Below are 21718 nucleotides of genomic sequence, written 5' to 3' on the forward strand. Positions count from 1 at the left end.
GGAGATATAGAAAATACAAAAGGAAAGCTTCATTTTTTCTTTCCTTAGTACTCTGTCCTGGGGTAGTTAACAGTATAGAGACCTCCAGAACTTTATTCTAAACCCGTATATACACATGATATTCTGTCATGTGGTAATGTTATGGTTTATTTTGTTATTCCCCAATTGATATCTAAAATTTCACCTGTCTCACATTTTTTTTTCTGTCTCCAGTGTTGCAGTGAGTATCCTTCTGTGTATGTATAATCTTACACTTTTCGTGACACTTACATTTTGTTATATTCCTTTCGTAGGCTTTAAAAATACTTTTTTTTTAATCTATAAAGTAACATAGTATATATGTACCTTTGTATATGTTTTAACTTAAAAACATATGAAATCGATCAGTATTCTTGTGCAGCATCCTTAATGATTACATGTCAGTCCATTGTGTTGAATTGAGTTTATTTAACCTTCTCTTCTTCTTGTATTAATGCACCTTGGGCCTCGATTCCAGGCTGTAGGGGTTTGTAGCAATTTGCAGACCCATCAGCAACACAAAAGGGTGTTCTTTTTTTTTAAATTGAAGTATAGTTGATATATAGTGTTGTGTTGGTTCTTGGCATATAGCAAAGTGATTCGGATATATGTAAATATTCTTTTTCATATTCTTTTCCATTGTGGTTTATTATAGGATATTCAATGTAGTTCCCTGTGCTATTCAGTAGGACTTGTTTATCTAATTTATATGTAGTAGTTTGTATCTGCTAATTCCAGACTCCTAATTTATCCCTCCCCCACCCCCTTTCCTCTTTGGTAACCATAGTTTGTTTTCTATGTCATTGAGTCCATTTCTGTTTCATAGATAAGTTCATTTTTGTTGTGTTTTAGATTCCACATATACATGATATCACGTGGTATTTGTCTTTCTCTTTCTGGCTTACTTCACTTCATATGATCATCTCTAGGTCCATCCATGTTGCTGCAAGTGGCATTATTTCATTCTTTTTTATGGCTGAGTAATATTCCATTGTGTGTGTGTGTGTGTGTGTGTGTGTGTGTGTGTTGTGTATCACATCTCCTTTATCCATTTGTCTGTCAGTCGACATTTTGGTTGTTTCCATGTCTTGGCTATTGTAAATAGTGCTTCTATGAATATTGGGGTGCATGTATCTTTTCGAATTATATTTATCTCTGGATATATGCCCAGGAGTGGGATTGCTGGGTCACATGGTAGTCACTGTTTTTAGTTTCTTAAGGAACCTGCATACTGTTCTTCATAGTGGCACACCAATTTACATTCCTACCAACATTGTAAGAGGGTTCCCAAAAGGGTATTCTTCATCTTGCATTGTCACTATTACCATTGACAAAAACTTTCCATTTTGATAGGTATCTCCATTTTAACTTACTTTTAAAAAATTCACTTTTAAAGTTAATTTCTTTTTTCATGATTTGGGCCTTGTGCTCATTTTTCTATTAGTGGTCCATTTTATTGAGCATTAAAAGTATGTGTATGTATGTGTGTGTGTGTATATACATATATATATATGTATATCTATAGATACATAATAATATGTATATCTATATATGTTAGTCTTTTTCTGTTGCATATGTTGCACATATTTCGTTCTAGTTCTTCTTTAGTCTTTAAGTCTTTGAACTTTGTTTATGGTATTTTTGCGTAAAGAATTGGGTAAAAAATTATAAAAGTATATATGTGAGTTTTGGTGTTTGCCATTGGTGTCATGCCTGGTCCCTGGAAAGGTCAAATTCTTAGGTGGAAAGAGACTTTGCCGACTTCCTCTTACAGCTTCTTGTGGTTTTATGAAGACTGTTACAGGATGGACAGATAGGATTGGAATATGGGTCAGGGCTGTTAGTTTTGGCTTTGTGATGGGTTTTACTTCCTATAGGAAGTTCTCTTTATTTATACAAATAAGTAGATCACTCAGCTCTGTAGCGCAGTGGATAGCACATGGACGTACGTTTATACAAATAAGCAGATGAGCAAATGCTTTGTGACGTTTCCATTAAAATGGGATTGAGTGGACCAAGTATTCCATCTGGAGGTTGAATAACTTCTCTCTGCGGGCACCTACTATTTGTATTGTTGCTGAAGCCAGAGGGTAACCTCTCTCCACGGCATGGATAACTGAGAATTAGGATAAACTATCCACACGCTTCCCCTTTGAGAGGAACTCTAAGCAAGAAATCCATGTTTCTTCAGCTGAGCCGGGCTTTGGGGGCTTTCCTTACCACCTCTGTCATTATCCTGAGTTGCATCCTGAGTTGTCTTCCCCAGAGACGCCTGGGTTTATTGTGTTTAGCAGCATCCTTCTAGCCTCCGTGCTAAAGGGATTGCCTTGTCAAAGAAGGTTGTGCTTATGGTAAGTGCAGCGCGGATGAGGATTCATGAACCCATCAGGAAGGACCTGTGGGGAGACTATGCATTTATTTAGGGTCTGTTCTGTGGTCTCATTCCTAGTGTTATAACTCACACTAATAAGCATGTGTTTCTTCCTGAACTAACATGGCTGGTCTTTTTTTTTTTTTTTAATATTTTTTATTTATTTATTTATTGGTTGTGTTGGGTCTTCATTGCTGCATGTGGGCTTTCTTTAGTTGCAGAGAGTAGGGGCTACTCTTTGTTGTGGTGCGAAGGCTTCTCATTGCGGTGGCTTCTCTTGTTGCAGAGCATGGGCTTTAGGCACATGAGCTTCAGTAGTTGTGGCTTTTGGGCTCTAGAGCGCAGGCTCAGTAGTTGTGGCACACGGGCTCAGTTGCTCGCGGCATGTGGAATCTTCCCGGACCAGGGCTCAAATCTGTGTTCCCTGGATTGGCAGGTGGATTGTTAACCACCGCGCCACCAGGGAAGCCCCCATAGCTAGTCTTTATCTTTTTGCTTAATGAGGTAAAATTAATTTTTGTTCTCTTAAACCTTTTGCCTATTTTCCATTATAACAGAGTATATTCATTTTTATACAATTGTATCGTTTTATCCCCACCGTCTCAGTACCACATTTGGGGAAGACACCAGATTTTACTAAGGTGACTTTCATATTGTTTTAATGTCCAGTTGAGAGATGGGAGAACTATGGTCTCCAGATAGTTATTTCCAGATAGTCATCTCTGCTGCTGCCAAATGCGTGGTGGAGAAAAAGTATTTGGGTTTCTAGCCTTCAATTCCTTGTGAATCCAAACAGTCACAGGCTACTTAAACAATGGAATTATTAAATAAGTTGGTCAGAAGATAGGGGTTTGAATACCTTTATTTTATTTTATTTTATTTTATTTATTTATTTATTTATTTTTGGCACACGGGCTTAGTTGCTCCATGGCATGTGGGATCTTCCTGGAGCTGGGATCAAACCCGTGACCTCTGCATTGTCAGGCAGATTCTTAACCACTGCGCCACCTAGGAAGCCCCCAATACCTTTATTTTAAAAATCCTTTGTCATATCCATGTCAGCGGAGTGTCTGCAGAACTGGATTTTCTATGAAATTCACTATAAAGGATGTTTCTCTAATGTGAACTCTGGGGGGATTCTCTAGGAGTCCATTTACTTCTGATTCTTTAAGACATCACAGGCACAGTTCTATTAGAAGAACTTTAGGTGAATGAGCCGGGTTCCCAGGGGTCCTGCAGAAGGGCTGTGGGTTAATTGGAGTGTTTGTTTTCCAGGCTCTTTCTAACGTACCTCCTCTCCGGAACTACTTCCTGGAAGAAGACAATTATAAGAACATCAAGCGTCCTCCTGGGGATATCATGTTCTTGTTGGTCCAGCGTTTCGGAGAGCTGATGAGAAAGCTCTGGAACCCTCGAAATTTCAAGGCGCATGTCTCTCCCCATGAGATGCTTCAGGCTGTTGTCCTTTGTAGCAAGAAGACTTTTCAGATCACCAAGCAAGGTAAGGAAGGAGTAATTCATGTTTTCTGACTTCAGGGCAACACAACTAGTTCGATGAGCACATTTACTTCCACCCTGCAGGGAACTCACAGTAGCCGGAGCAAGTGTCCAGTGCATAGCACGGTCATGTCCTCATTCGTCCTTCGTCAGCCTGCCCTGCCCAGGGTCCCAGGTGATTTCATCTGGATAGAAAGTCCGTCTGATTTGGTGAACTAAACTGTACGACTCGGGAAAATCAGGAGGCTGGGAAAGGCACCAATCTGTATTAAGCGCCTGCCACTTTTGCTTCTCATTTTGTCATGTTGCAGACTAGAATATTCTATTTTTATCCCGTCAAACTCAGTTCGTTATTGCCTCATGAGTAGCTCTTAGTGTCTGGATCTGATGTGATATTCTCTAGCATCCAGTAGTAGGTTTTAATGCTTCAGGGATAAGAAACACAGTTTTTTTCTTCCAGGGGTTCCTATTTTAGTGGGGAAGATAATTATGTAGAAAGATGATTAGAGGGTGTTAAGTGCTGGGATAGAAGCACAGCAGGCTGTGGGAGGGAGCACAGAGCAAGGACCTCTGTCAGATACAGGGGAGGTGGGCCGGGGGTCAGAGTGAAGGAAGGGGCACCTGAATTTTAGGCAGCAGGGAGACAGGGTGAGGGTGGGCATTCCAGGCAGAAAGGACACTGGCCAGGAGCGTGGCGGTGCCTGGCACAGAGAGAGGACTGCACGTGGCTGGCCCCTTGGATCCAGCGATGCGTTGCCGAGGTGGGCTGTGTTGTTGGGTTATGTGTCACTGTAAGGAGCCTGGATTATATCCGTGTAATGGTGGGGAGTCAGCGGAGGCTTTTAAGTAAAGGTATGGTGTCACATTTTTGTTTTAAAAACATTCTGGCTGAGGAGTGACTTAGAAGGAAAGTTTAGTAATGGCTTTTTTGTTTTTTAATTTTTATTTATTATTTTTTAAATATTTTGGCTGTGCCACATGACTTGTGGAATCTCAGTTACCCGACCAGGGATTGAACCCGGGCCATGGCCGTGGAAGCCTGCAATCCCAACCACTAGACCAGCAGGGAACTCCCAGTAATGGCTTTTGATGGGTGATGAGACTCAGGTTTGGCATAGCGATGATAACTGAAGGTTCTGGTTGAACCAGAGAACCTAGGGGGAGAGTACAGATCAGAAGACGAAGAGCTTGTCCTTCAGGAGAGCCCGTGTGTAGTGGCCAGGTAGAGGAGGATGCCCAGGGGACGGGATGGCCTGGCCGGAGAAGAAGGAGGAAAACCTGGAATGTGGAATCATGCCAACCAGACTGTGGTTTGGACTATTGTACTGTGTCCCAGCCTTTTTTAAAAAATATTTATTTATTTATTGGTTGTACTGGGTCTTAGTTGTGGCAGGTGGGGTCCTTAGTTGAGGCTCACTGGCTCCTTAGTTGTGGCATAAGTGTGGGATCTAGTTCCCTGACCAGGGATTGAACCCAGGCCCCCTGCATTGGGAGTGCAGAGTCCTATCCACTGCGCCACCAGGGAAGTCCTCTGTCTCCCTGCTTTGACATCCCAGCTTTCCTTCTTTTCCAGGGGATGGAGTTGACTTTCTGTCCTGGTTTTTGAATGCTCTACACTCAGCTCTGGGGGGCACAAAGAAGAAAAAAAAGAGTAAGTCATATTATTTTGTTAAAGGGAGCACTTTTTTGTTTGTTTCCTTTTAAAAATACTTTGCAACTTCCCATCGTTTTCTTTCCTTTTTTAAAAAATTATTTTAAAATTTTTTTATTTCTTTGGCAAGGCTGCATTGGGGCTTTGTTGTTGCATGTGGGCTTTCTCTAGTTGTGGTGAGTGGGGGCTACTCTTCTTTGTAATGTGCAGGGTTCTCATTGCAGTGGCTTCTTTTGTTGTGGAGCACGGGCCCTAGGCGCACAGGCTTCAGTAGTTGTGGTGCGTGGGCTCAGTAGTTGTGGCACGTGAGCTCAGTAGTTGTGGCTCATGGGCTTGGTTGCTCCACAGCATGTGGGATCTTCCTGGACCAGGGCCTGAACCCATGTCCCTTGCATTGGCAGGCGGATTCTTAACGACTGCGCCACCAGGGAAGTCCCCGTATTCTTTTCTTCTTACCTGTGTATGTTTTTGCGTTAGGGTAGCGTCTCCGTACTACATGGGCTAAATCTTGTTCCTGAATGGTTTCCTCTCCATTGTTCTTTATTAGAATATGGTTGCATGTAGTGGCATCTTTAATAAGTGGTGATGGGTATAATTGTGCTCTAGATATCCCGACTGTTTCAAACTGAGAGGCTGGGCAGCATGTTGTAGACATGGTAGTGGTGCCAGAGTGAGGACTTCGTGGGTGGATTGCCTGCCTTAGAACAAACTAAAAGCTAGTTCCTCGTTCTGAGCCTGTACTTGGAGAGATGAGCCTGGCCCCCCTAGAGATTCTCAGACCCTGAGTCCCTGTGTCTCTTAGCATTCCAGGTTGGCTTAGCAGAAGTTTGACATTTTTCATGAATGCCTAAAATATTGCTAACTCTTAGCTTAGAGACTGCTGAACCAGGTGAGTAATTTTGGAGACCTAATGCAGTTTTCTTTCTGTGTTCTGTTGGTGTTGGTTTCTTGATGTGGGATTGTGGCCTGGTGCTTTTCCCATCAGATAGCCCGAACACCTCTTCAGTTATCTTCAGCCTGTGCACCCCATCTGTCTTGGGGAGAAGATAGACACAAATATTTATGAAAGTATAATTTGGTGGTATATGTTGCAAAGGTTCTTCTGTGTTTAGTGAGAGCTTTAGGTCTTATGCTGGAAGATGCTGGTTTATTTCAGAAATTTAGGAGTTAGGACTGTATTTTGGAAATGCTTTCCAAACTGACGGAATTTGCATTTTGGTTTCTGTTTGTACAGCTATTGTGACGGATGTTTTCCAGGGCTCCATGAGGATCTTCACTAAAAAGCTTCCTCATCCTGATTTGGTGAGTGGCTTAAAGAGCCTTGGACTGATTTATATTGCCTGAGGGAATTTAGGGTTACAAAGAGTTGCTTAAATAACTGGTGCAGTCTTTTGCTCCAGGAAGAGGTTCTACAGTACACCTGCCAAGTGGCACTTCCCTTAGGTTCCAGTTACACCAGTGTGCTGAAGTTCAGGAGGTAGTGTTGGAAATTCATAAAAATATGAAGAACTGCTGTCTTTTAGTTGACCTTTTAACATGGTTTGAACTGCACTGGTTCACTTATACGTGGATTTTGTTCAATACATAAAACTACTACATTTAGGTTTAGCAGTTGGTTGTGGCATCCGTGGTTGTGGAGGGCAGACTATGGGATTTAAGCATCCGTGGGTTTTGGTATCCAGGGCGGGTGGTGGAACCAAGTATAGATGACGAGGAATGACTGATTTCAGTGTTCTGACCACTGGGTGGTGCTAGCGTGTTTTTTTCAGAAAGCTCAGATAAGCTTTCTAGATCATGGAAAAGCTTTTAAAATAGTCTGGCATTTAAATAAATTCTCTCTGAAGATGGAAGCCGGGTTTTGGTGTTAATCTGAACAGGTTGTGCAAGTCTCTTGGGCACCCTCTTGGTTCACTTCAGTATTAAATGAAGAAAATGTAACAGAAACATTGTTTCTTTCCAGCTGGGGTGTTCTCCACTCTGCTCACACTCCTTTCCTCCCTTTCCTTCTCCCTCATTTCTAGCCAGCAGAAGAAAAAGAGCAGCTGCTCCATAATGACGAGTACCAAGAGACGATGGTGGAGTCCACGTTTATGTACCTGACGCTGGACCTTCCTACCGCCCCCCTCTACAAGGACGAGAAGGAGCAGCTCATTATCCCCCAGGTGCCACTCTTCAACATCCTGGCCAAGTTCAACGGCATCACTGAGAAGGTAGCCCATTTGCACACCTGCCCTGCTGATACCCCTTTCTCTCTCTTTGACATTTTTCTTTTTATACTTGGAAATCGCCACGTGTGTGTAATGCATTTATTTTAAAGTGTATTGTGTTTATTGAGCCTCCCAGACTTCCTGCTGTTTCACCCCCAACTCTTGAGTTACAGTGCCTCTGGGTGGTATGGAGAAAGGAGGGGATGTTTAGAATAGTAGAAACTCACAAAGGCACAAAAACTCCCATCTTTTAAAAAACATGACATCAGTATTAAAGTGGGAAAAAAACAGAACTAAAATACACATAAAATGAAAACATTCATTCTTACTCTACCATTGCTCTTCATCAAGTTAAAAGTTTCTTTTTATCTGCTGAGTTAACTGTTTTTTGGGTTAATTCCCTTCTTCATCCTGAACAAATTTAATCCTTTCTGGTTCTTTTAAACTTTTTAACTTTGTGTTTGTTTTTTTTTAAACTTGATGCCTAATTCCAAACCCTTTCTGCTCTCTTTTTTAGCTAATGTTCTTTGGTTTTCAGATAGTAAATGCCTATTTCTGCCCCCCAGTCCTATTCCCTTCTCTCTCTGTCTCTCATACACGCACACACTCACACATGCACACACACACAGATAGGTAACCTAAAACGTCTAGCCTGTTTCTTAGGCTCATTTCATTTTGGGAAGGCCAGAGACCTTAGGGCTCCTCTAGATCAGTTTAGTTTATTTGGTTTTATTTTATATTAGTTTTAAATGATAGAGGTGGGGATCTAAACTTAGATTTTTTTTGTCTGACTTTTTCAGCTATGCCACATGGCCCCTATTATTACTGTTTGTTCAAATTTAAGTAATATTAAGATTCCTGTGAACCCTCAGTATTGATTTAAATTTATTGTTGATATTACTTAAGTTAGTATAAACATCAATGTTGTTATAAGCTTTTTTATACCTATAGCTTTTAAGCAAGTATTAAATTATAACAAACTTTTATACAAAAAAAACTTCAAAACCAATGAAATTGGTTAATAGTGCTATTGTAATGTCAATTTAGCTAAAACCTTGCTGTGCTAATGTGGTACTGATGTCCAGGGTGAAATCCCCTCCCCACCCCGTGTTTTCTCATACATTCTAGAGAAACCTTTTCAAGTTAGGCTGTGACATCATTTAGGTGTTAAACCTGTCCATCCTTCACTACTCTGAGATAATTAAAAATAGTGCTTTTTGATGTTAACTTGTTCATAGACACAGATGTGGGCAGTGAAATCTCTTGGCACTTACTTGATTAAAAAAAATTTTTTTTTGCTGTGTTAACGGTATCTTATTTCAAATCACACAGAGATGACTTACTTCATATTACCAAAAAGACATTTTTTTCAATATTACTTACACCCTTAGATGATCAGAAATTTACCTGGAAGGGTGGAAAGTTTTTATTTCTTCAATGCTCTTGGGTTACTCATCATGTGGCAAGGGAACTTAGTTTTTTAAAAGTAACAGTTTTGGGGCTTCCCTGGTGGTGCAGTGGTTAAGAACCCGCCTGCCAGTGCAGGGGACACTGGTTCGAGCCCTGGGCCGGGAAGATCCCACATGCTGCGAAGATCCCACATGCCTCGGAGCAACTGAGCCTGTGTGTCACGACTACTGAGCCTGCACTCTAGAGACGTCGAGCCACAGCTACTGAGGTCCCTGCACCTAGAGCCCATGCTCCGTAGCAAGAGAAGCCACTGCAATGAGAAGCCCAGACACTATCACAAAGAGTAGCCCCCACTCTCCGCAGCTAAAGTCCGCGTGCCACAATGAAGACCTAACGTAGCCAATAAATAAATGAATAAATACATAAATAAAAATTAAAAAAAAAGAATGGTACAAAGAATGAATTACAAACACACCACACACAAAATAAAAGTAACAGTTTTATTGAGATGTAGCTCACAGTACTATACAATTAACCTATTTAAAGTTTAGAATTCAGTGGTTTTTTACTATCTACATAGATCTTTGCAACCACCACCAGAGTCAGCTTTAGAACATTTTCATCATCGATGTTTTTTTATTGCCCTTTACTTATCATTCCAAGCCTCTTGTCTCTCCCCCAACCCTAGATAACTACTAATCTACTTTCTGCCTCTACAGATTTGCCTGTTCTGAATGTTTCATAAACATGTGGTCTTTTGTGATTTGCTTCTCTCGCTTAGTGTAGTGCTTTCAGGGTTCATCCGTGTTGTAGCATGTATCAGTACTTCCTTCCTTTTTGCAGCTAAATAATATCCCATTGTATGAATACACCACATTTTGTTTACTCATTCATCAGTTGATGGACACTTAGAGTTGTTTTCACCTTTCGGCTGTTATGAATAATGCTGCTATAAATACTAGTCTACAAGTTTTTGTGTGGATGTGTTCATTTCTCTTGGGTGGATATTGGGGAGTGGAATTGCTGAGTCATATAGTAACTCTTAGGTTTAGCCATTTGAAGAACTGCCAGGCTGTTTTCCAAAGTGGCTGCACTCTGTTCTCTTCCCACCACCAGTGAGTGAGTGTTCCAGTTTCTCTACATCTTCACCAGCGTTTGTTATTGTTCACCTGTATTATAGGCATCTAGTAGGTGTGAAGTGGTATCTCATTATGGTTTTGATTTTTATTTCCCTGGTGACTAATGATGTTAAACATTTTTTCATGTGCTCATTGGGCATTTGTATATCATCTTTGGAGAAATGTTTACTTAATGTTTAGTTAGATCCTTTGTGCATTTTAAAAATGAGGTTATTTATCTATTATTATTGAGTTGTAAGAGTTCTGTATATAATTTAGATACCAGTCCCTTATCAAATGTATGATTTGCAAATATTTTCTCCCATTCTGTGGACTGCATTTTCACCCTCTTGATAGTATCATTTGAGGCATAGAAGTTTTAATTTTTTAAAAAATTTATTTATTTATTTTATTGGTTTTGTTGGATCTTTTTTGCTGTGCACAGGCTTTCTTTAGTTGTGGTGAGTGGGGGCTACTCTTCGTTGTGGTGCGCGGGCTCCTCATTGCCATGGCTTCTCTTGTTGCGGGGCACGGGCTCTAGGCGCGTGGGCTTCAGTAGTTGCAGCACATGGGCTCAGCAGTGTGGCTCACGGGCTCTAAAGCACAGGCTCAATAGTTGTGGTTCACGGGCTTAGTTGCTCTGCGGCATGTGGGATCTTCCTGGAGCAGGGATCGAACCCCTGTCCTCTGCATTGGCAGGCAGATTATTAACCACTGCGCCACCTAGGAAGCCTGAAGTTTTAATTTTGATGAAATACTGTCTAGTTTTTCTTTTATAATGTATGCTTTTGTTGTCACATGTTAAGAATCCATTGTTAAATCCCAGGTCATGAGGATTTTCTCCTGTATTTTCTTCTAAGACTTTTGTAGTTTTGCAAAAGTGAAACATTTCAGGTCTTTAATTCATTTTAGGTAAATTTTAGGATGTGGTGTAAAGTACAAGATCCAGCTTTATTCTTTTGTTTATGACTGTCTGGTTGTCCTAGCACTGTTTGTTGAAAAGACTGTTCTTTTCTCACTGTATGGTGTTAGCACCTTGTTGAAAAATCATTTGACCATAGACGTATGCATTTATTTCTGGACTCTTAATTCTGTTCCATTGATGTATATGTCAAGACCACAGTTTTGGTTATTATTGCTTTGTAGTTAACTTTTGTAATCAAAAACTGTGAATCCTCCAACTTTGTTCTTTTTCAGGATTGTTCTGGCTATTTTGGGTTTCTTACAAATTCCTTACAAATACAAATTTGAGGATCAACTTGTGGATTTCTGCAAAGAAGCTAGCTGGTATTCTGACAGGGATTGTGTTGAACCTGTAAATTAGTTTGGGAATTACTGCCTTCTTAATAATAGAAGTGTTCTGATTCATAAACATGGAATGTTTTTCTATTTATCTTTAATTTCTTTCAACAGTGTTTTATAGTTTTGAACTTCTTTAAAGTTTATTCCTAAATATTTTATTCTTTTTGATGCTATTGTAAATGGAGTTGTTCTCTTTAGTTTTGGATTGTTAATTGCATGTGTATAGAAATACAATTGATTTTTATTTTTTTATGAATGTCTAAGTATGGAGGATAGATTTTTTTTCCCATGAGCTAATATTCTAGTGGAAGACACAATACTGATCTATGAGATAAGTACCCAGATAAAGTAATATAAGAAGGTCATCTAACCTGGACCCGATAATTAAAGAAGGTTCTGAGATAAATCTTTTTTTTTTTAATTTTTTTATTGGAATATAATTGCTTTACACTCTTATACCAGTTTTTGAGGTACACCAAAGTCAATCAGCTGTATTTATACACATATCCCCATATTCCCTCCCTCCTCGACTCCCCCCCCCACCCTCCCTGTCCCGGCCCTCTAAAGCGTCACCCATCATCGAGTTGATCTCCCTTTGTTATACAGCAACTTCCCACTGGCTATCTATTTTACAGTTGGTAGTATATATATGTCTGTGCTATTCTCTCACTTTATCCCAGATTTCCCCTTCACCCCCGCCCCCCACAATTGCTTTTTGTATATTGATTTTGTAGCCTGCAACCCTGCCGAACTTAAGTGGATTTCTTAGGATTTTCCATATACAAGATCATGTCATCTGCAAACAAAGATAGTTTTACTTCTTCCTTTCCAGTCAGGATGCTTCTTATTTATTTAAGTTTTATTGCCTAATTGCTCTGGCTAGAATCTCTAGGACAGTGCTGAATAGAAGTGGCAAATGCAGACATCCTTGTCGTATCTGATGGTAAGGGAGAGCATCTATGCTTTCACTAGTAAGTATGGTGTTAGCTGTGGATTTTTCGTAGATACCCTTTATCAGGTTGAGAAAGTTCCCTTCTATCTCTAGTTTATTGAGTGTTTTTCTCATCATAGGGTGTTGGATTTTGTGAAATGCTTTTTTGTGTTTAATGAGATGATTATATGGTTTTTGATTATTGCTGTTTATTGCCTTATTTATTATTTTATTATTATTATGATGTGGTATATTACCGTAACTGATTTTTGGATGTTAAACCACCTTTGTATTCCTGGATAAATCATACTTGGTCATGTATAATTGGCGTGTAATTCTTTGTTGATGTTTATGTTGGAATGGGTTTGCTAGTATTTTGTCGAGGATTTTTGCACCCATATTCATAGAAATATTGATCTGTAGTTGTCTTTTCTTGTGATGTGAGGCCCCAGAGGGCGATGGTCTCATTGGTGTTTCCTCTGTGATTGTGATTCGTCTTTCATGCCCGTCTCTTGGTTTTCACTGTACTAAATTGTGTCTGAATTAAGGAAAAGTAAATATATATTCACTAGCTGTTAAGGCTGTCCTGGGTCCCCAGCAGCCATCCCCTCACACGTGCTGAGTGAGCCTCAGGAAGTGTTGCCCAACACATTGCACAGGACCCACGGGTCTCGAGGCCTTTGAGGAGGAAGGAACGTGGGATGTCAGTTGACAGCTCTGCTGGAAAACCCTCAGTGATGAAGGGCTCCTTGCTGCCTCACAAGTGCCTGTTCCACGATGCATGTGTCTGATGGTCAGGAAGCTCTTCTTTATTTTGAATTAAGTGGGACTTTCATGGTTTTTAAAATCTGAGCTTTTAACAAATCCTCTTTTTCACTTGACATTTTCGTTTTCCTTATAGAAACGGATATTCACGTTACTATGGTTAGAGTTCAGCAGTATGCTCGTGTGCTGGCTGAAATGCAGCCCACAGTTGAGGTTTTTAGCGGTAGCCAAACAGCTGTTCCTCAGCCTTGTGGGTGGTTTCTGGGGTCAGGTGTCTTCCGAATTCTAAGGGTAAGGCAAAATTATATTAAAAAACCCAAACCAAGGCAAAACAAAACTCATGTCCTCGCTCTAATTTGATAATTTTCTTTTCTCTCTCTAGGAATATAAGACTTACAAAGAGAATTTTCTGAAGCGCTTCCAGCTCACCAAGCTGCCTCCGTATCTAATCTTTTGTATTAAGAGATTCACTAAGAACAATTTCTTTGTGGAGAAGAATCCAACTATTGTCAACTTCCCTATTACGTGAGTGTTGCCCTCCTTCACTTCCTCTTAGGGGGCATGAGCTTGAATTTCTTCTTATATCTTTGTGCCACTCTTAATTTTGGACTTAGTTGGAGATTGCAAGGAACCTACCTACACTATATAAGTTAAGGATTTTATTGCAAGGATACAGATATTTTAAGGGGCCTCAAAGGTGGATGTTTACCTGGGGGCAATTCCCCTTTCATCTTCTCTCCTGTTGCTTGCTGGGAATTGTAGTCTTTCAGGAAAGGGAAAAACAGTTGGTAAAGGTAGGGTAGGACAGGTAGGGATTCTCCTGGCTTTGAAGTTAATCTGTTAGTCTGTCCATCTCTTTGCTGGTCATTGCAGCTTGTATGCTGTAGTTAGGAAAGCATGGACAATGGGGATGAGTCTAGATTTGTCTTGCTGCCTTGGGGCCCGACTATCATATTTCTTCCCTGAAGGATAAAGTGTGGAATGTGTTCAGTTCCTCCCTATTGATGAGGAAGTTATACATTTTGATGTGTAGTCTTATTTTTAATGACCATGCAGTTGTCTTTTTGCAGACATTTATGAGTGTTCTCACGGGAAACTTGGAGGAGTCGCAGAAGGCTCCTGCAGGACCCTTTTGAGGGTAGACAGTTGGTTTTCAGTTCTCAAGAGACATGTTTTTTCACACTCTGAAGCGGATCTCTCTGAGAACACGGGGAAGCCTGGTGGCAGGGTTGGCAGGAAGAAATGTGGGTCTGTGTGTGGGCGTTTAGATAAGGTAAGAGCAGAGCCCTAAGGTGGTTTCTTACTGAGAAGGATTTGGGTGGATGGATGATGGGATTACCATGCTGTTTAGCTCAGGAGTGTTGGTCTTTTTCCACCTCAGAAAGTAGTTTGGGGGCTGTAATGGGCAAATGGTCATCTCCTTCTCTTGTTTTCCCTGCTCTGTCCCCTGCATTTTCCAGTTGCCCAGACTGTACCAGGACTGCCAGTGTTCTCCTTTGAAAATAGAACCACTTCTTAATTCCATGTGGAGGGTAGCAGCTAAGATGAAAGAAGTCTGAGTTCTGTGCTGTCCTAGCCGTGTGGCCTTGGGCAGGTCATTTGCATATTCTCTCCTGGATTAAATGAGAGGCTTGGTTTAGATGAGCCCTGGGGGTCCTTCCAGGTGTAGCATTTTATTATTTCTGGTTCCATCATCCCCAGGACTCTGAGAACAGTGGGGGATGAGGAGAGAAAACCTTTGCAGTTAGCATTACAGGAGAACTTTTTCTCTGTTCACGTACTTTTTCATCCTGTTCTTCTCTAGTATCTTGTTTCTGTGACAGAATGAGATCAGGGGACATGAAGGCCAGCTCTCTGCTCACTTGAGTAGGACCACAGAGGTGCTTTCTTTGCGAGTCTGTGTATCAGGGTTTTAGTTCAGAACTGGGCTTTTGTGAATTGCCACAAGTCACCAGTCTGTTCCTGGAAGGAAGGAGTGCCCTTGGCTCTAGGGCGGGTCCAGAGGAAGGACTGTGTGTTGATGGTAGTTCCTGCTCAGTCACCACAGAAGTTTCCTAACTCCGGCAGTTTCTTTTATATTGGGCATGGAATGTTTATTTTGCCACCAGTTGCATTTGGACTTTTGGTAACTGTCACTTCAGTAGTTTGTCCAGAAAGCTTTGGAGAAGTTGAGAAAGATTACTTGTCAACCAGTCAACTTTTTAGAGAACATTAAACTGTGTGAGTGATTCTGGAAACCTGCACTTGAATTACTTTATGCACTGTCATTCCTTTTAGACTAATATGGTTCTAGATTAGCCAGTGTCCCCGCTTCTTGAAACGGTCCCTTTATCAGACCTAATTCTTCTGTTTTATTAATAACACTTCTTTTTACTAGAGAGTGATCAGACTTGCGGTGATTAGGGACCCTCTGCTCATTTGGAGATAGGGTTTCTGGAGCACAGGTTTCAAGTTTCACTTCCAGCTAGTTAGGTGGGTGGTCTCGAAATTGGACTGCTCTGATTGGGGGATGAGTATGGTTTGCTCCATTGACTGTTTTCTAAAACAAAATGATTTAACAAGTATTCGTTCCCTTTCGCCACTTACACAGTTTTGGTTCGGTCATGAAAACTTGACTATAAATACTTCTGAAGGTTTCTCTAGGACTTGTTCAGAAAAGTCCGAACAGCTGTTGTTCGGAGAAGACAACACAAGAAGTCAGTTCTTGGCAACCGGCAGGCATTTTGGCTGTGTAAAGATCACATGGGTTTCCTCGGACTCATCTAAATTTTCTTTTAACAATGACTGTTTAGGGAATTCCCTGGCAGTCCAGTGGTTAGGACTTGGTCCTTTCACTGCGGGGGCCTGGGTTCAGTCCCTGGTCAGGGAACAAACATCCCGCAGGCTGCGTGGCATGGCCCCAAAACAAAACAAAACAAAACAAAAAAACCCATCAAAAAACAATGACTTTAATCTGTATGGGACACTGTCAGTCTGTAGAAATCAATAGCTATCACTAACACATAGAAAGCTACATGATATAGTTAGAGCAGAGTTGCCTGATTATTAATACGTCATTTACATTGAAAACTTTTTGGAGACACGTGTCTAGAAGTGACCACTGGATGTGACTGCTATTAGCATTTATTGTAAGCCCTTCCAGAGACGACATGACTATGTTTTGTGTTATGAGTGGTAGCACATCAGACAGTTCTACGGAGGTTAGAAATAGGATATAATCTCTCTTATTCTACCTTGTATTTAAAATTTTATAAGTATTTGTAGGCTACAGAAGGTTATATTTTTCCTGAAAATAATATAGTTAGCATTCTCTTAATATTCATGTTAATTGTCTCTTTCCCTCTTTAGCTATTTGAAAGATCTTAGTAAGTGTCATTGTACTCTTCACAGTAAGCATTTATTATAGCTCCTGACTTTGAAATAACTGGTACACATTTATACTTCAACTGACAGAATTCAACAAATAAAACACAAAAGCAGGTTTTATTCTAAGTACATCAAGAAGGCTTCCCTATATTTAAAAAAATGAATGTTCAGGTATTAAAAATAAATTTGATGTTTCTAAGTCCCAGTGGCAGGCACCTAGTCGGTAGTTTCTTTTGGAAACCAGAACCGAGAAATTTGGAAGCTGTGGGGTAGGCACCATGGGTTCCATAAAGGAGAGGAAGCCGAGTGGGAAAAGAGTATAGCAGTTATCAGAGCGGAGAAGAGGGCCGCCAGCTCTCAGATCTGGCTGCTTCTCCAGTGCCTGGTTTCGGCTGCATTTCCTAGTCTGAAACCCTTGAATAAATTCCCCCTTTGTGCTTAAGCTACCTAGGGTGCATTTCTGTTACTTGTAACCATTCTGATTATTTGACTAAAAGAAAACCAATCAAAGAAGCAAGGTTCCAGAAAATAAAAAAAAAAAAAAAAATCTGATTGATTGCCTGGTTTGCCATGTTGAAATTGTTACAGTGATTATATACAGTGACAACCTACATGGATCATGTGATCAGACTTCCAGAGCCGAAGGCCAGAGACCAGGTGTCCCCTTGACACTGCAGCTGGAGGTGATTCCCAGATAGGGCAGGCGGTGAGGCAGTTACACATGTTCTCATCTCTGAGGAGAAGGTGACTCTTATTCTCATATAGAGCCCTAGGTTACGGCACCTGCTTAAACTCAAACACAGCTGGGAGAGGGCAGAGCCCCGATTCCAGATCAGATCTGAATGACTCCAGGCCCTGCACTTTTGACTATTGGGCATGCTTTTTGGTGTTTTTTTTTTTAAGTTTTTAAAAAATATTAATTAAATTAATTAATTAATTAATTTTGGCTGAGCCAGGTCTTAGTTTCAGCACATGGGATCTTCATTGTGGCATGCGGACTTCTTAGTTGTAGCATGCATGTGGGATCTGGTTCCCCCACCAGGGATCGAACCCAGGCCCCCTGCATTGGAAACATGAAGGCTTACCCACTGGACCACCAGGGAAGTCCCTAGGCATGCTTTTATTATTTTTATTTATTTATTTAAAAAAATATATATATATTTTTTGGCTGTGTTGGGTCTTTGTTGCCGTGTGCGGGCTTTCTCTAGTTGCAGGGAGCGGGGACTACTCTTCGTTGCATTGTGCGGGCTTCTCATTGCGGTGGCTTCTCTTGTTGCGGAGCATGGGCCCTAGAGTGCACAGGCTTCAGTAGTTGTGGCATGTGGCCTCAGTAGTTGTGACTCTCGGGCTCTAGAGCACAGTGGCGGAAGGGTTGCTTGCTCTGTAGAATGTGGAATCTTCCTGGATGAACCCATGTCCCCTGTATTAGCAGGTGGATTCTTAACCACTGTGCCACCAGGCAAGTCCCTAGGCATGCCTTTAAAATGTGCTTTTCCCATAGAGCTAGTCTGTCTAGGTTAACTCATTTTCATGGCAGATTATGTAGATTTCCCCAAACCTGGGCTCCCATGGCTCTTCAAGCCCACCTAGATCCAGGGTCCTGAAATAGGGTTCCACAGCTTCATGGTCCAGTTGGGTAGGACAGGTAACCTCTGCAGGACTAACCTTGTAGCCTTTGTCTCATCTTCACTTTATTTCCATCATCATCAGAAATGTGGATCTGAGAGAGTACCTGTCTGAAGAAGTACAGGCAGTGCACAAGAATACCACCTACGACCTCATCGCCAACATCGTACACGACGGCAAGCCCTCGGAGGGCTCCTACCGGATCCACGTGCTTCATCACGTGAGTGGGGCTGACTCCTCACCTGCACAGTGGCAGGAGCCGGCGGTGCTCCGCTGGCATTTCAGAGGGCGGCTCCTTTCAGTTCGCTCTTTCTTGTCCTTGACTTTGGGATGCTGCAAGTAATAGAGCTGTCAGTGGTGAGTTTAAGGCAACAGTTCTCAATTTTGGCTGCACGTGGGACTCCCCTCGGGGAGGATTTTAGACTCCTGACGCCTGGGCCCCCCAGGCCAGTTCCGTGAGAATAGCGTAGTTTGTGCCTCTTGGTTTTCAGCTGGGGCAGGGGCCAGGGATCCTGCTGCATGTCTTACAGTGCACAGGTAGCCCCCACAACGAAGAATTTTCTGGCCCAAAATGTCAGAGTTAAGACTGCATTAGATTATCTGGAAGTGGGAACCAAGCATCTTGATGTTTTAAAGATCCCAGGAGATGTCCAGTGTGCAGCCCAGATCGAGAAGCACTGTCCTAGACAAGAGCCTTACTGCCTAAAGGGGAATCCTTGGCCCAGTGGCACTGACATCATATGAGAACTCGTCAGAAATCGCAGAATCTCAGACCCCTCCCAAACCTCCTGAATCACAGTCTGCGTGTTAATAAGACCCTCTGATTGGTATGAAATTAAAGTTTACAAAGCACTGGTGTAGAAGTTCCCTTTCAGCTAAAAAAATTTTGTGAATTTACTGAAAATGGGCGGAACATGTGCTTAAGATATATGTGGTATCACACAGATTACCAGCACGGATTGTTCTAATTTGATTAGTCTTCTGGGGCTGTGGATTTAATAATAACTAGTTTGTGTCTATCAGGGCTTTGGCGTGTGCTAGACAGTACGCCATGTGCTCATGTATGTTCACCTTGTTTATATCCTTAAAACACATTCCAGGACAGGTGTTAACACTATCTTTTTACAAGTGAGGAACCTAGGCTCAGAGTTTGAGTAATTTATCTGAGTCAGTAGAATTCGCATTTGAACCTAGATACTTGGTTTCCTTGTGTTCTTAACCAGTCCCCGCACCAGGAATAGGGACTTGATTATGTGGTCCTGAGCTCTTGTTGTGTTTCCTGTTCTGAGCGACTGGAATGTCCAGAGTATGTGGGATATATCTGTCTTTGGCATTTCTTAGACGTTTGGATGGGTGAGGCGGGTGAGCTTCCAGAGGTGCCTCTGCCTTAACCCAGAAACTTCTTTCCCCCTTGTTTATGGAAGCATGACGTGAGGTAGATTTTGTTATATTTGCAGCACTGGTGTTTTAGGCCAAAGGAAACAGGCTAGTATGATGGACAGTGTCCACCAAGAACACTTTTTCTTGTGCAACTCTTGCTGTGCCCTCTGAGGTGGGGGGTGGGAAGTCCGCTTTTGGTTAACACTGCCCCTCCTACGTGAGTGTGTCTGCTCCGTCACTTCTGAGCAGCAGGGAGACATCTTAGGTGAGGAGTAGGGGCCTTCCTCTTCTTTCCCTTTGCCGTCCTAGATTCTTCTTAAAAGACCTGCAGTGCTTGAGACACCGTTGTGCTTCAAGGAGTCCTCAGCAGGAATTGACTTTGCCAAGATCGACACCTAAGAGCTCGTTAAATTGGATGATGCCTGGCAGAGGCCACGCACCCTCTGACGTGCAGCTCTTGCGGGGGATGATCTAGTGGCTGTTCTGATTTTTCTAGCTTTTGGCTGTGAGCCCTTCCCTCTTATGCCTTTTTGGTTTTGGGGAGCAGCCTAACCCAGCCCTTTGCACTCTTTGCAGGGGACAGGCAAGTGGTATGAATTACAGGACCTCCAGGTGACTGACATCCTTCCCCAGATGATCACACTGTCGGAGGCTTACATCCAGGTGGGTTGGCTGCAGACTCGATGAGCGGGGAGGAGACGGGTTGGGGGTCGGTGAGAGGAATGATGTGGGCGAGGTGGGGGAGTGGGGTTGAATTAGGTTGGGTGCCTTTTGACATGGAAGGTGGGGAGTGGGGTTGAGTTAGGTTGGGTGCCTTTTGACAGGCACGGGGGAGTGAGGTGGGGCCAGATTCTATGGCTCTGAAAGCCCAGGAGTGATCTTCAGGGAAGAGAAGGGCAGGGAAGCATGGAAGAGTTGTGAGTGAGCAAGGAGGTTCTGTTTACGGTGAGCCAGGTTAGTTTTCCAAGTGTGTGGTCTGGTTGCAAGGAGGAAGAGCCCGGAGTCATGCGGGCTGCCAGCTAGGAGTAGTCTCTGAAGCTTTCCCCAGTGCCCTGGGCAAAGTCAGCGCTCTTTGTGACCTCATAGCACCGTCTTCTGTCCTTACGGAGCACCAGCTGTACTTACACATTTAACTGTCCTCCGTACTGGGTTGGGAGCTCATGGAACAGAATATCTCTGTCTTCGTTTTCTAACTGTCCTAGTGCCTGCAAAGAAGGAAGACTGAAGCCAAGAAGATTCTATAGCTTTGTAAAAAAGGCGGGAGACACTGCTCATTCCAGAGATAACTCTTTCTTGGTGACCTTGGTGACTTTCTCTAAAGTTACAGGCCTGACTGTGAGTCCTTTTTTAGAAAAGGAGTTTGGAATGGGAAGAGAAGGATGGGTAGAAAAGTGAAAATTGAATGAAAGGGCATTTTCTGAAAGATTGTGAGTTCGTTTCAGGGGACTTCGCAAATATACAAGTGGGGTGATAGTTTGTCGGTTTCCCAGTGCAGATTTAGGTACTTGGTAGATATTTGTGGATTGAACACCGGCTCCTAAATATCTGCTGTGTTCATGTCTTACAGATTTGGAAGAGGCGAGATAATGATGAAACCAACCAGCAGGGGGCTTGAAGGAGGCATCCAGAGCTTTGCTCCCAAGGGCTTTGGCTGAAGACGTCAATAAGAACTCTGAGCGCAGGCTGACGGCACAGCTCCTGAGCCAGCCCAGGCTTTATGTGTTCTGGTTCACGCCAGAGCATCAGGGGTCCGTCCGCCTAGGATGGCTGTGTGCTGTCCCTCAGCTGGCTTTTGATCAATTTATGGTAGATGGCTGCCCCTTCCTCCTTCCTGTCCAGCTCCCTCCCAGCAGGCCAGAACTCTCTTACAGATGTTTGTGATTTATTTTTGAATAACTGGGAGTTAGCCGAAGGACGGGATCGTTTTCTTCTAAGCGTCAAAGCCTCAGGATCATAGGAATTAGAGCTTGAAGCCAGTGACACCCTTTTCCCATCATAGGTAGATAGTTTTCCTGTGGTTCTCTTCATTTCTTGATGTGTGTTTTGGGATGGATTAAACGTTTTCCTGTTTTTAAA

The 21718-nt window shown here is 42.3% G+C and overlaps 1 protein-coding gene across 3 annotated transcripts in view; it reads left to right on the forward strand.

The window, feature by feature from the left end:
- USP39 (ubiquitin specific peptidase 39) overlaps positions 1–21718 on the forward strand; it is a 29751-nt gene extending 8033 nt beyond the window's left edge. For all 3 annotated transcript variants that reach the window (XM_057742130.1, XM_057742131.1, XM_057742129.1), the window contains 8 exons: positions 3665–3890; positions 5460–5537; positions 6772–6839; positions 7559–7747; positions 13653–13795; positions 18347–18482; positions 20219–20305; positions 21210–21718. In XM_057742130.1, the coding sequence (XP_057598113.1) occupies positions 3665–3890; positions 5460–5537; positions 6772–6839; positions 7559–7747; positions 13653–13795; positions 18347–18482; positions 20219–20305; positions 21210–21257 (975 nt within the window). In that variant the 3' untranslated portion in view covers positions 21258–21718. The remainder of the gene's footprint in view (positions 1–3664; positions 3891–5459; positions 5538–6771; positions 6840–7558; positions 7748–13652; positions 13796–18346; positions 18483–20218; positions 20306–21209) is intronic.

Source organism: Hippopotamus amphibius, chromosome 7, assembly GCF_030028045.1.
Source record: "Hippopotamus amphibius kiboko isolate mHipAmp2 chromosome 7, mHipAmp2.hap2, whole genome shotgun sequence".
NCBI classification, from domain to species: Eukaryota; Metazoa; Chordata; class Mammalia; order Artiodactyla; family Hippopotamidae; genus Hippopotamus; species Hippopotamus amphibius.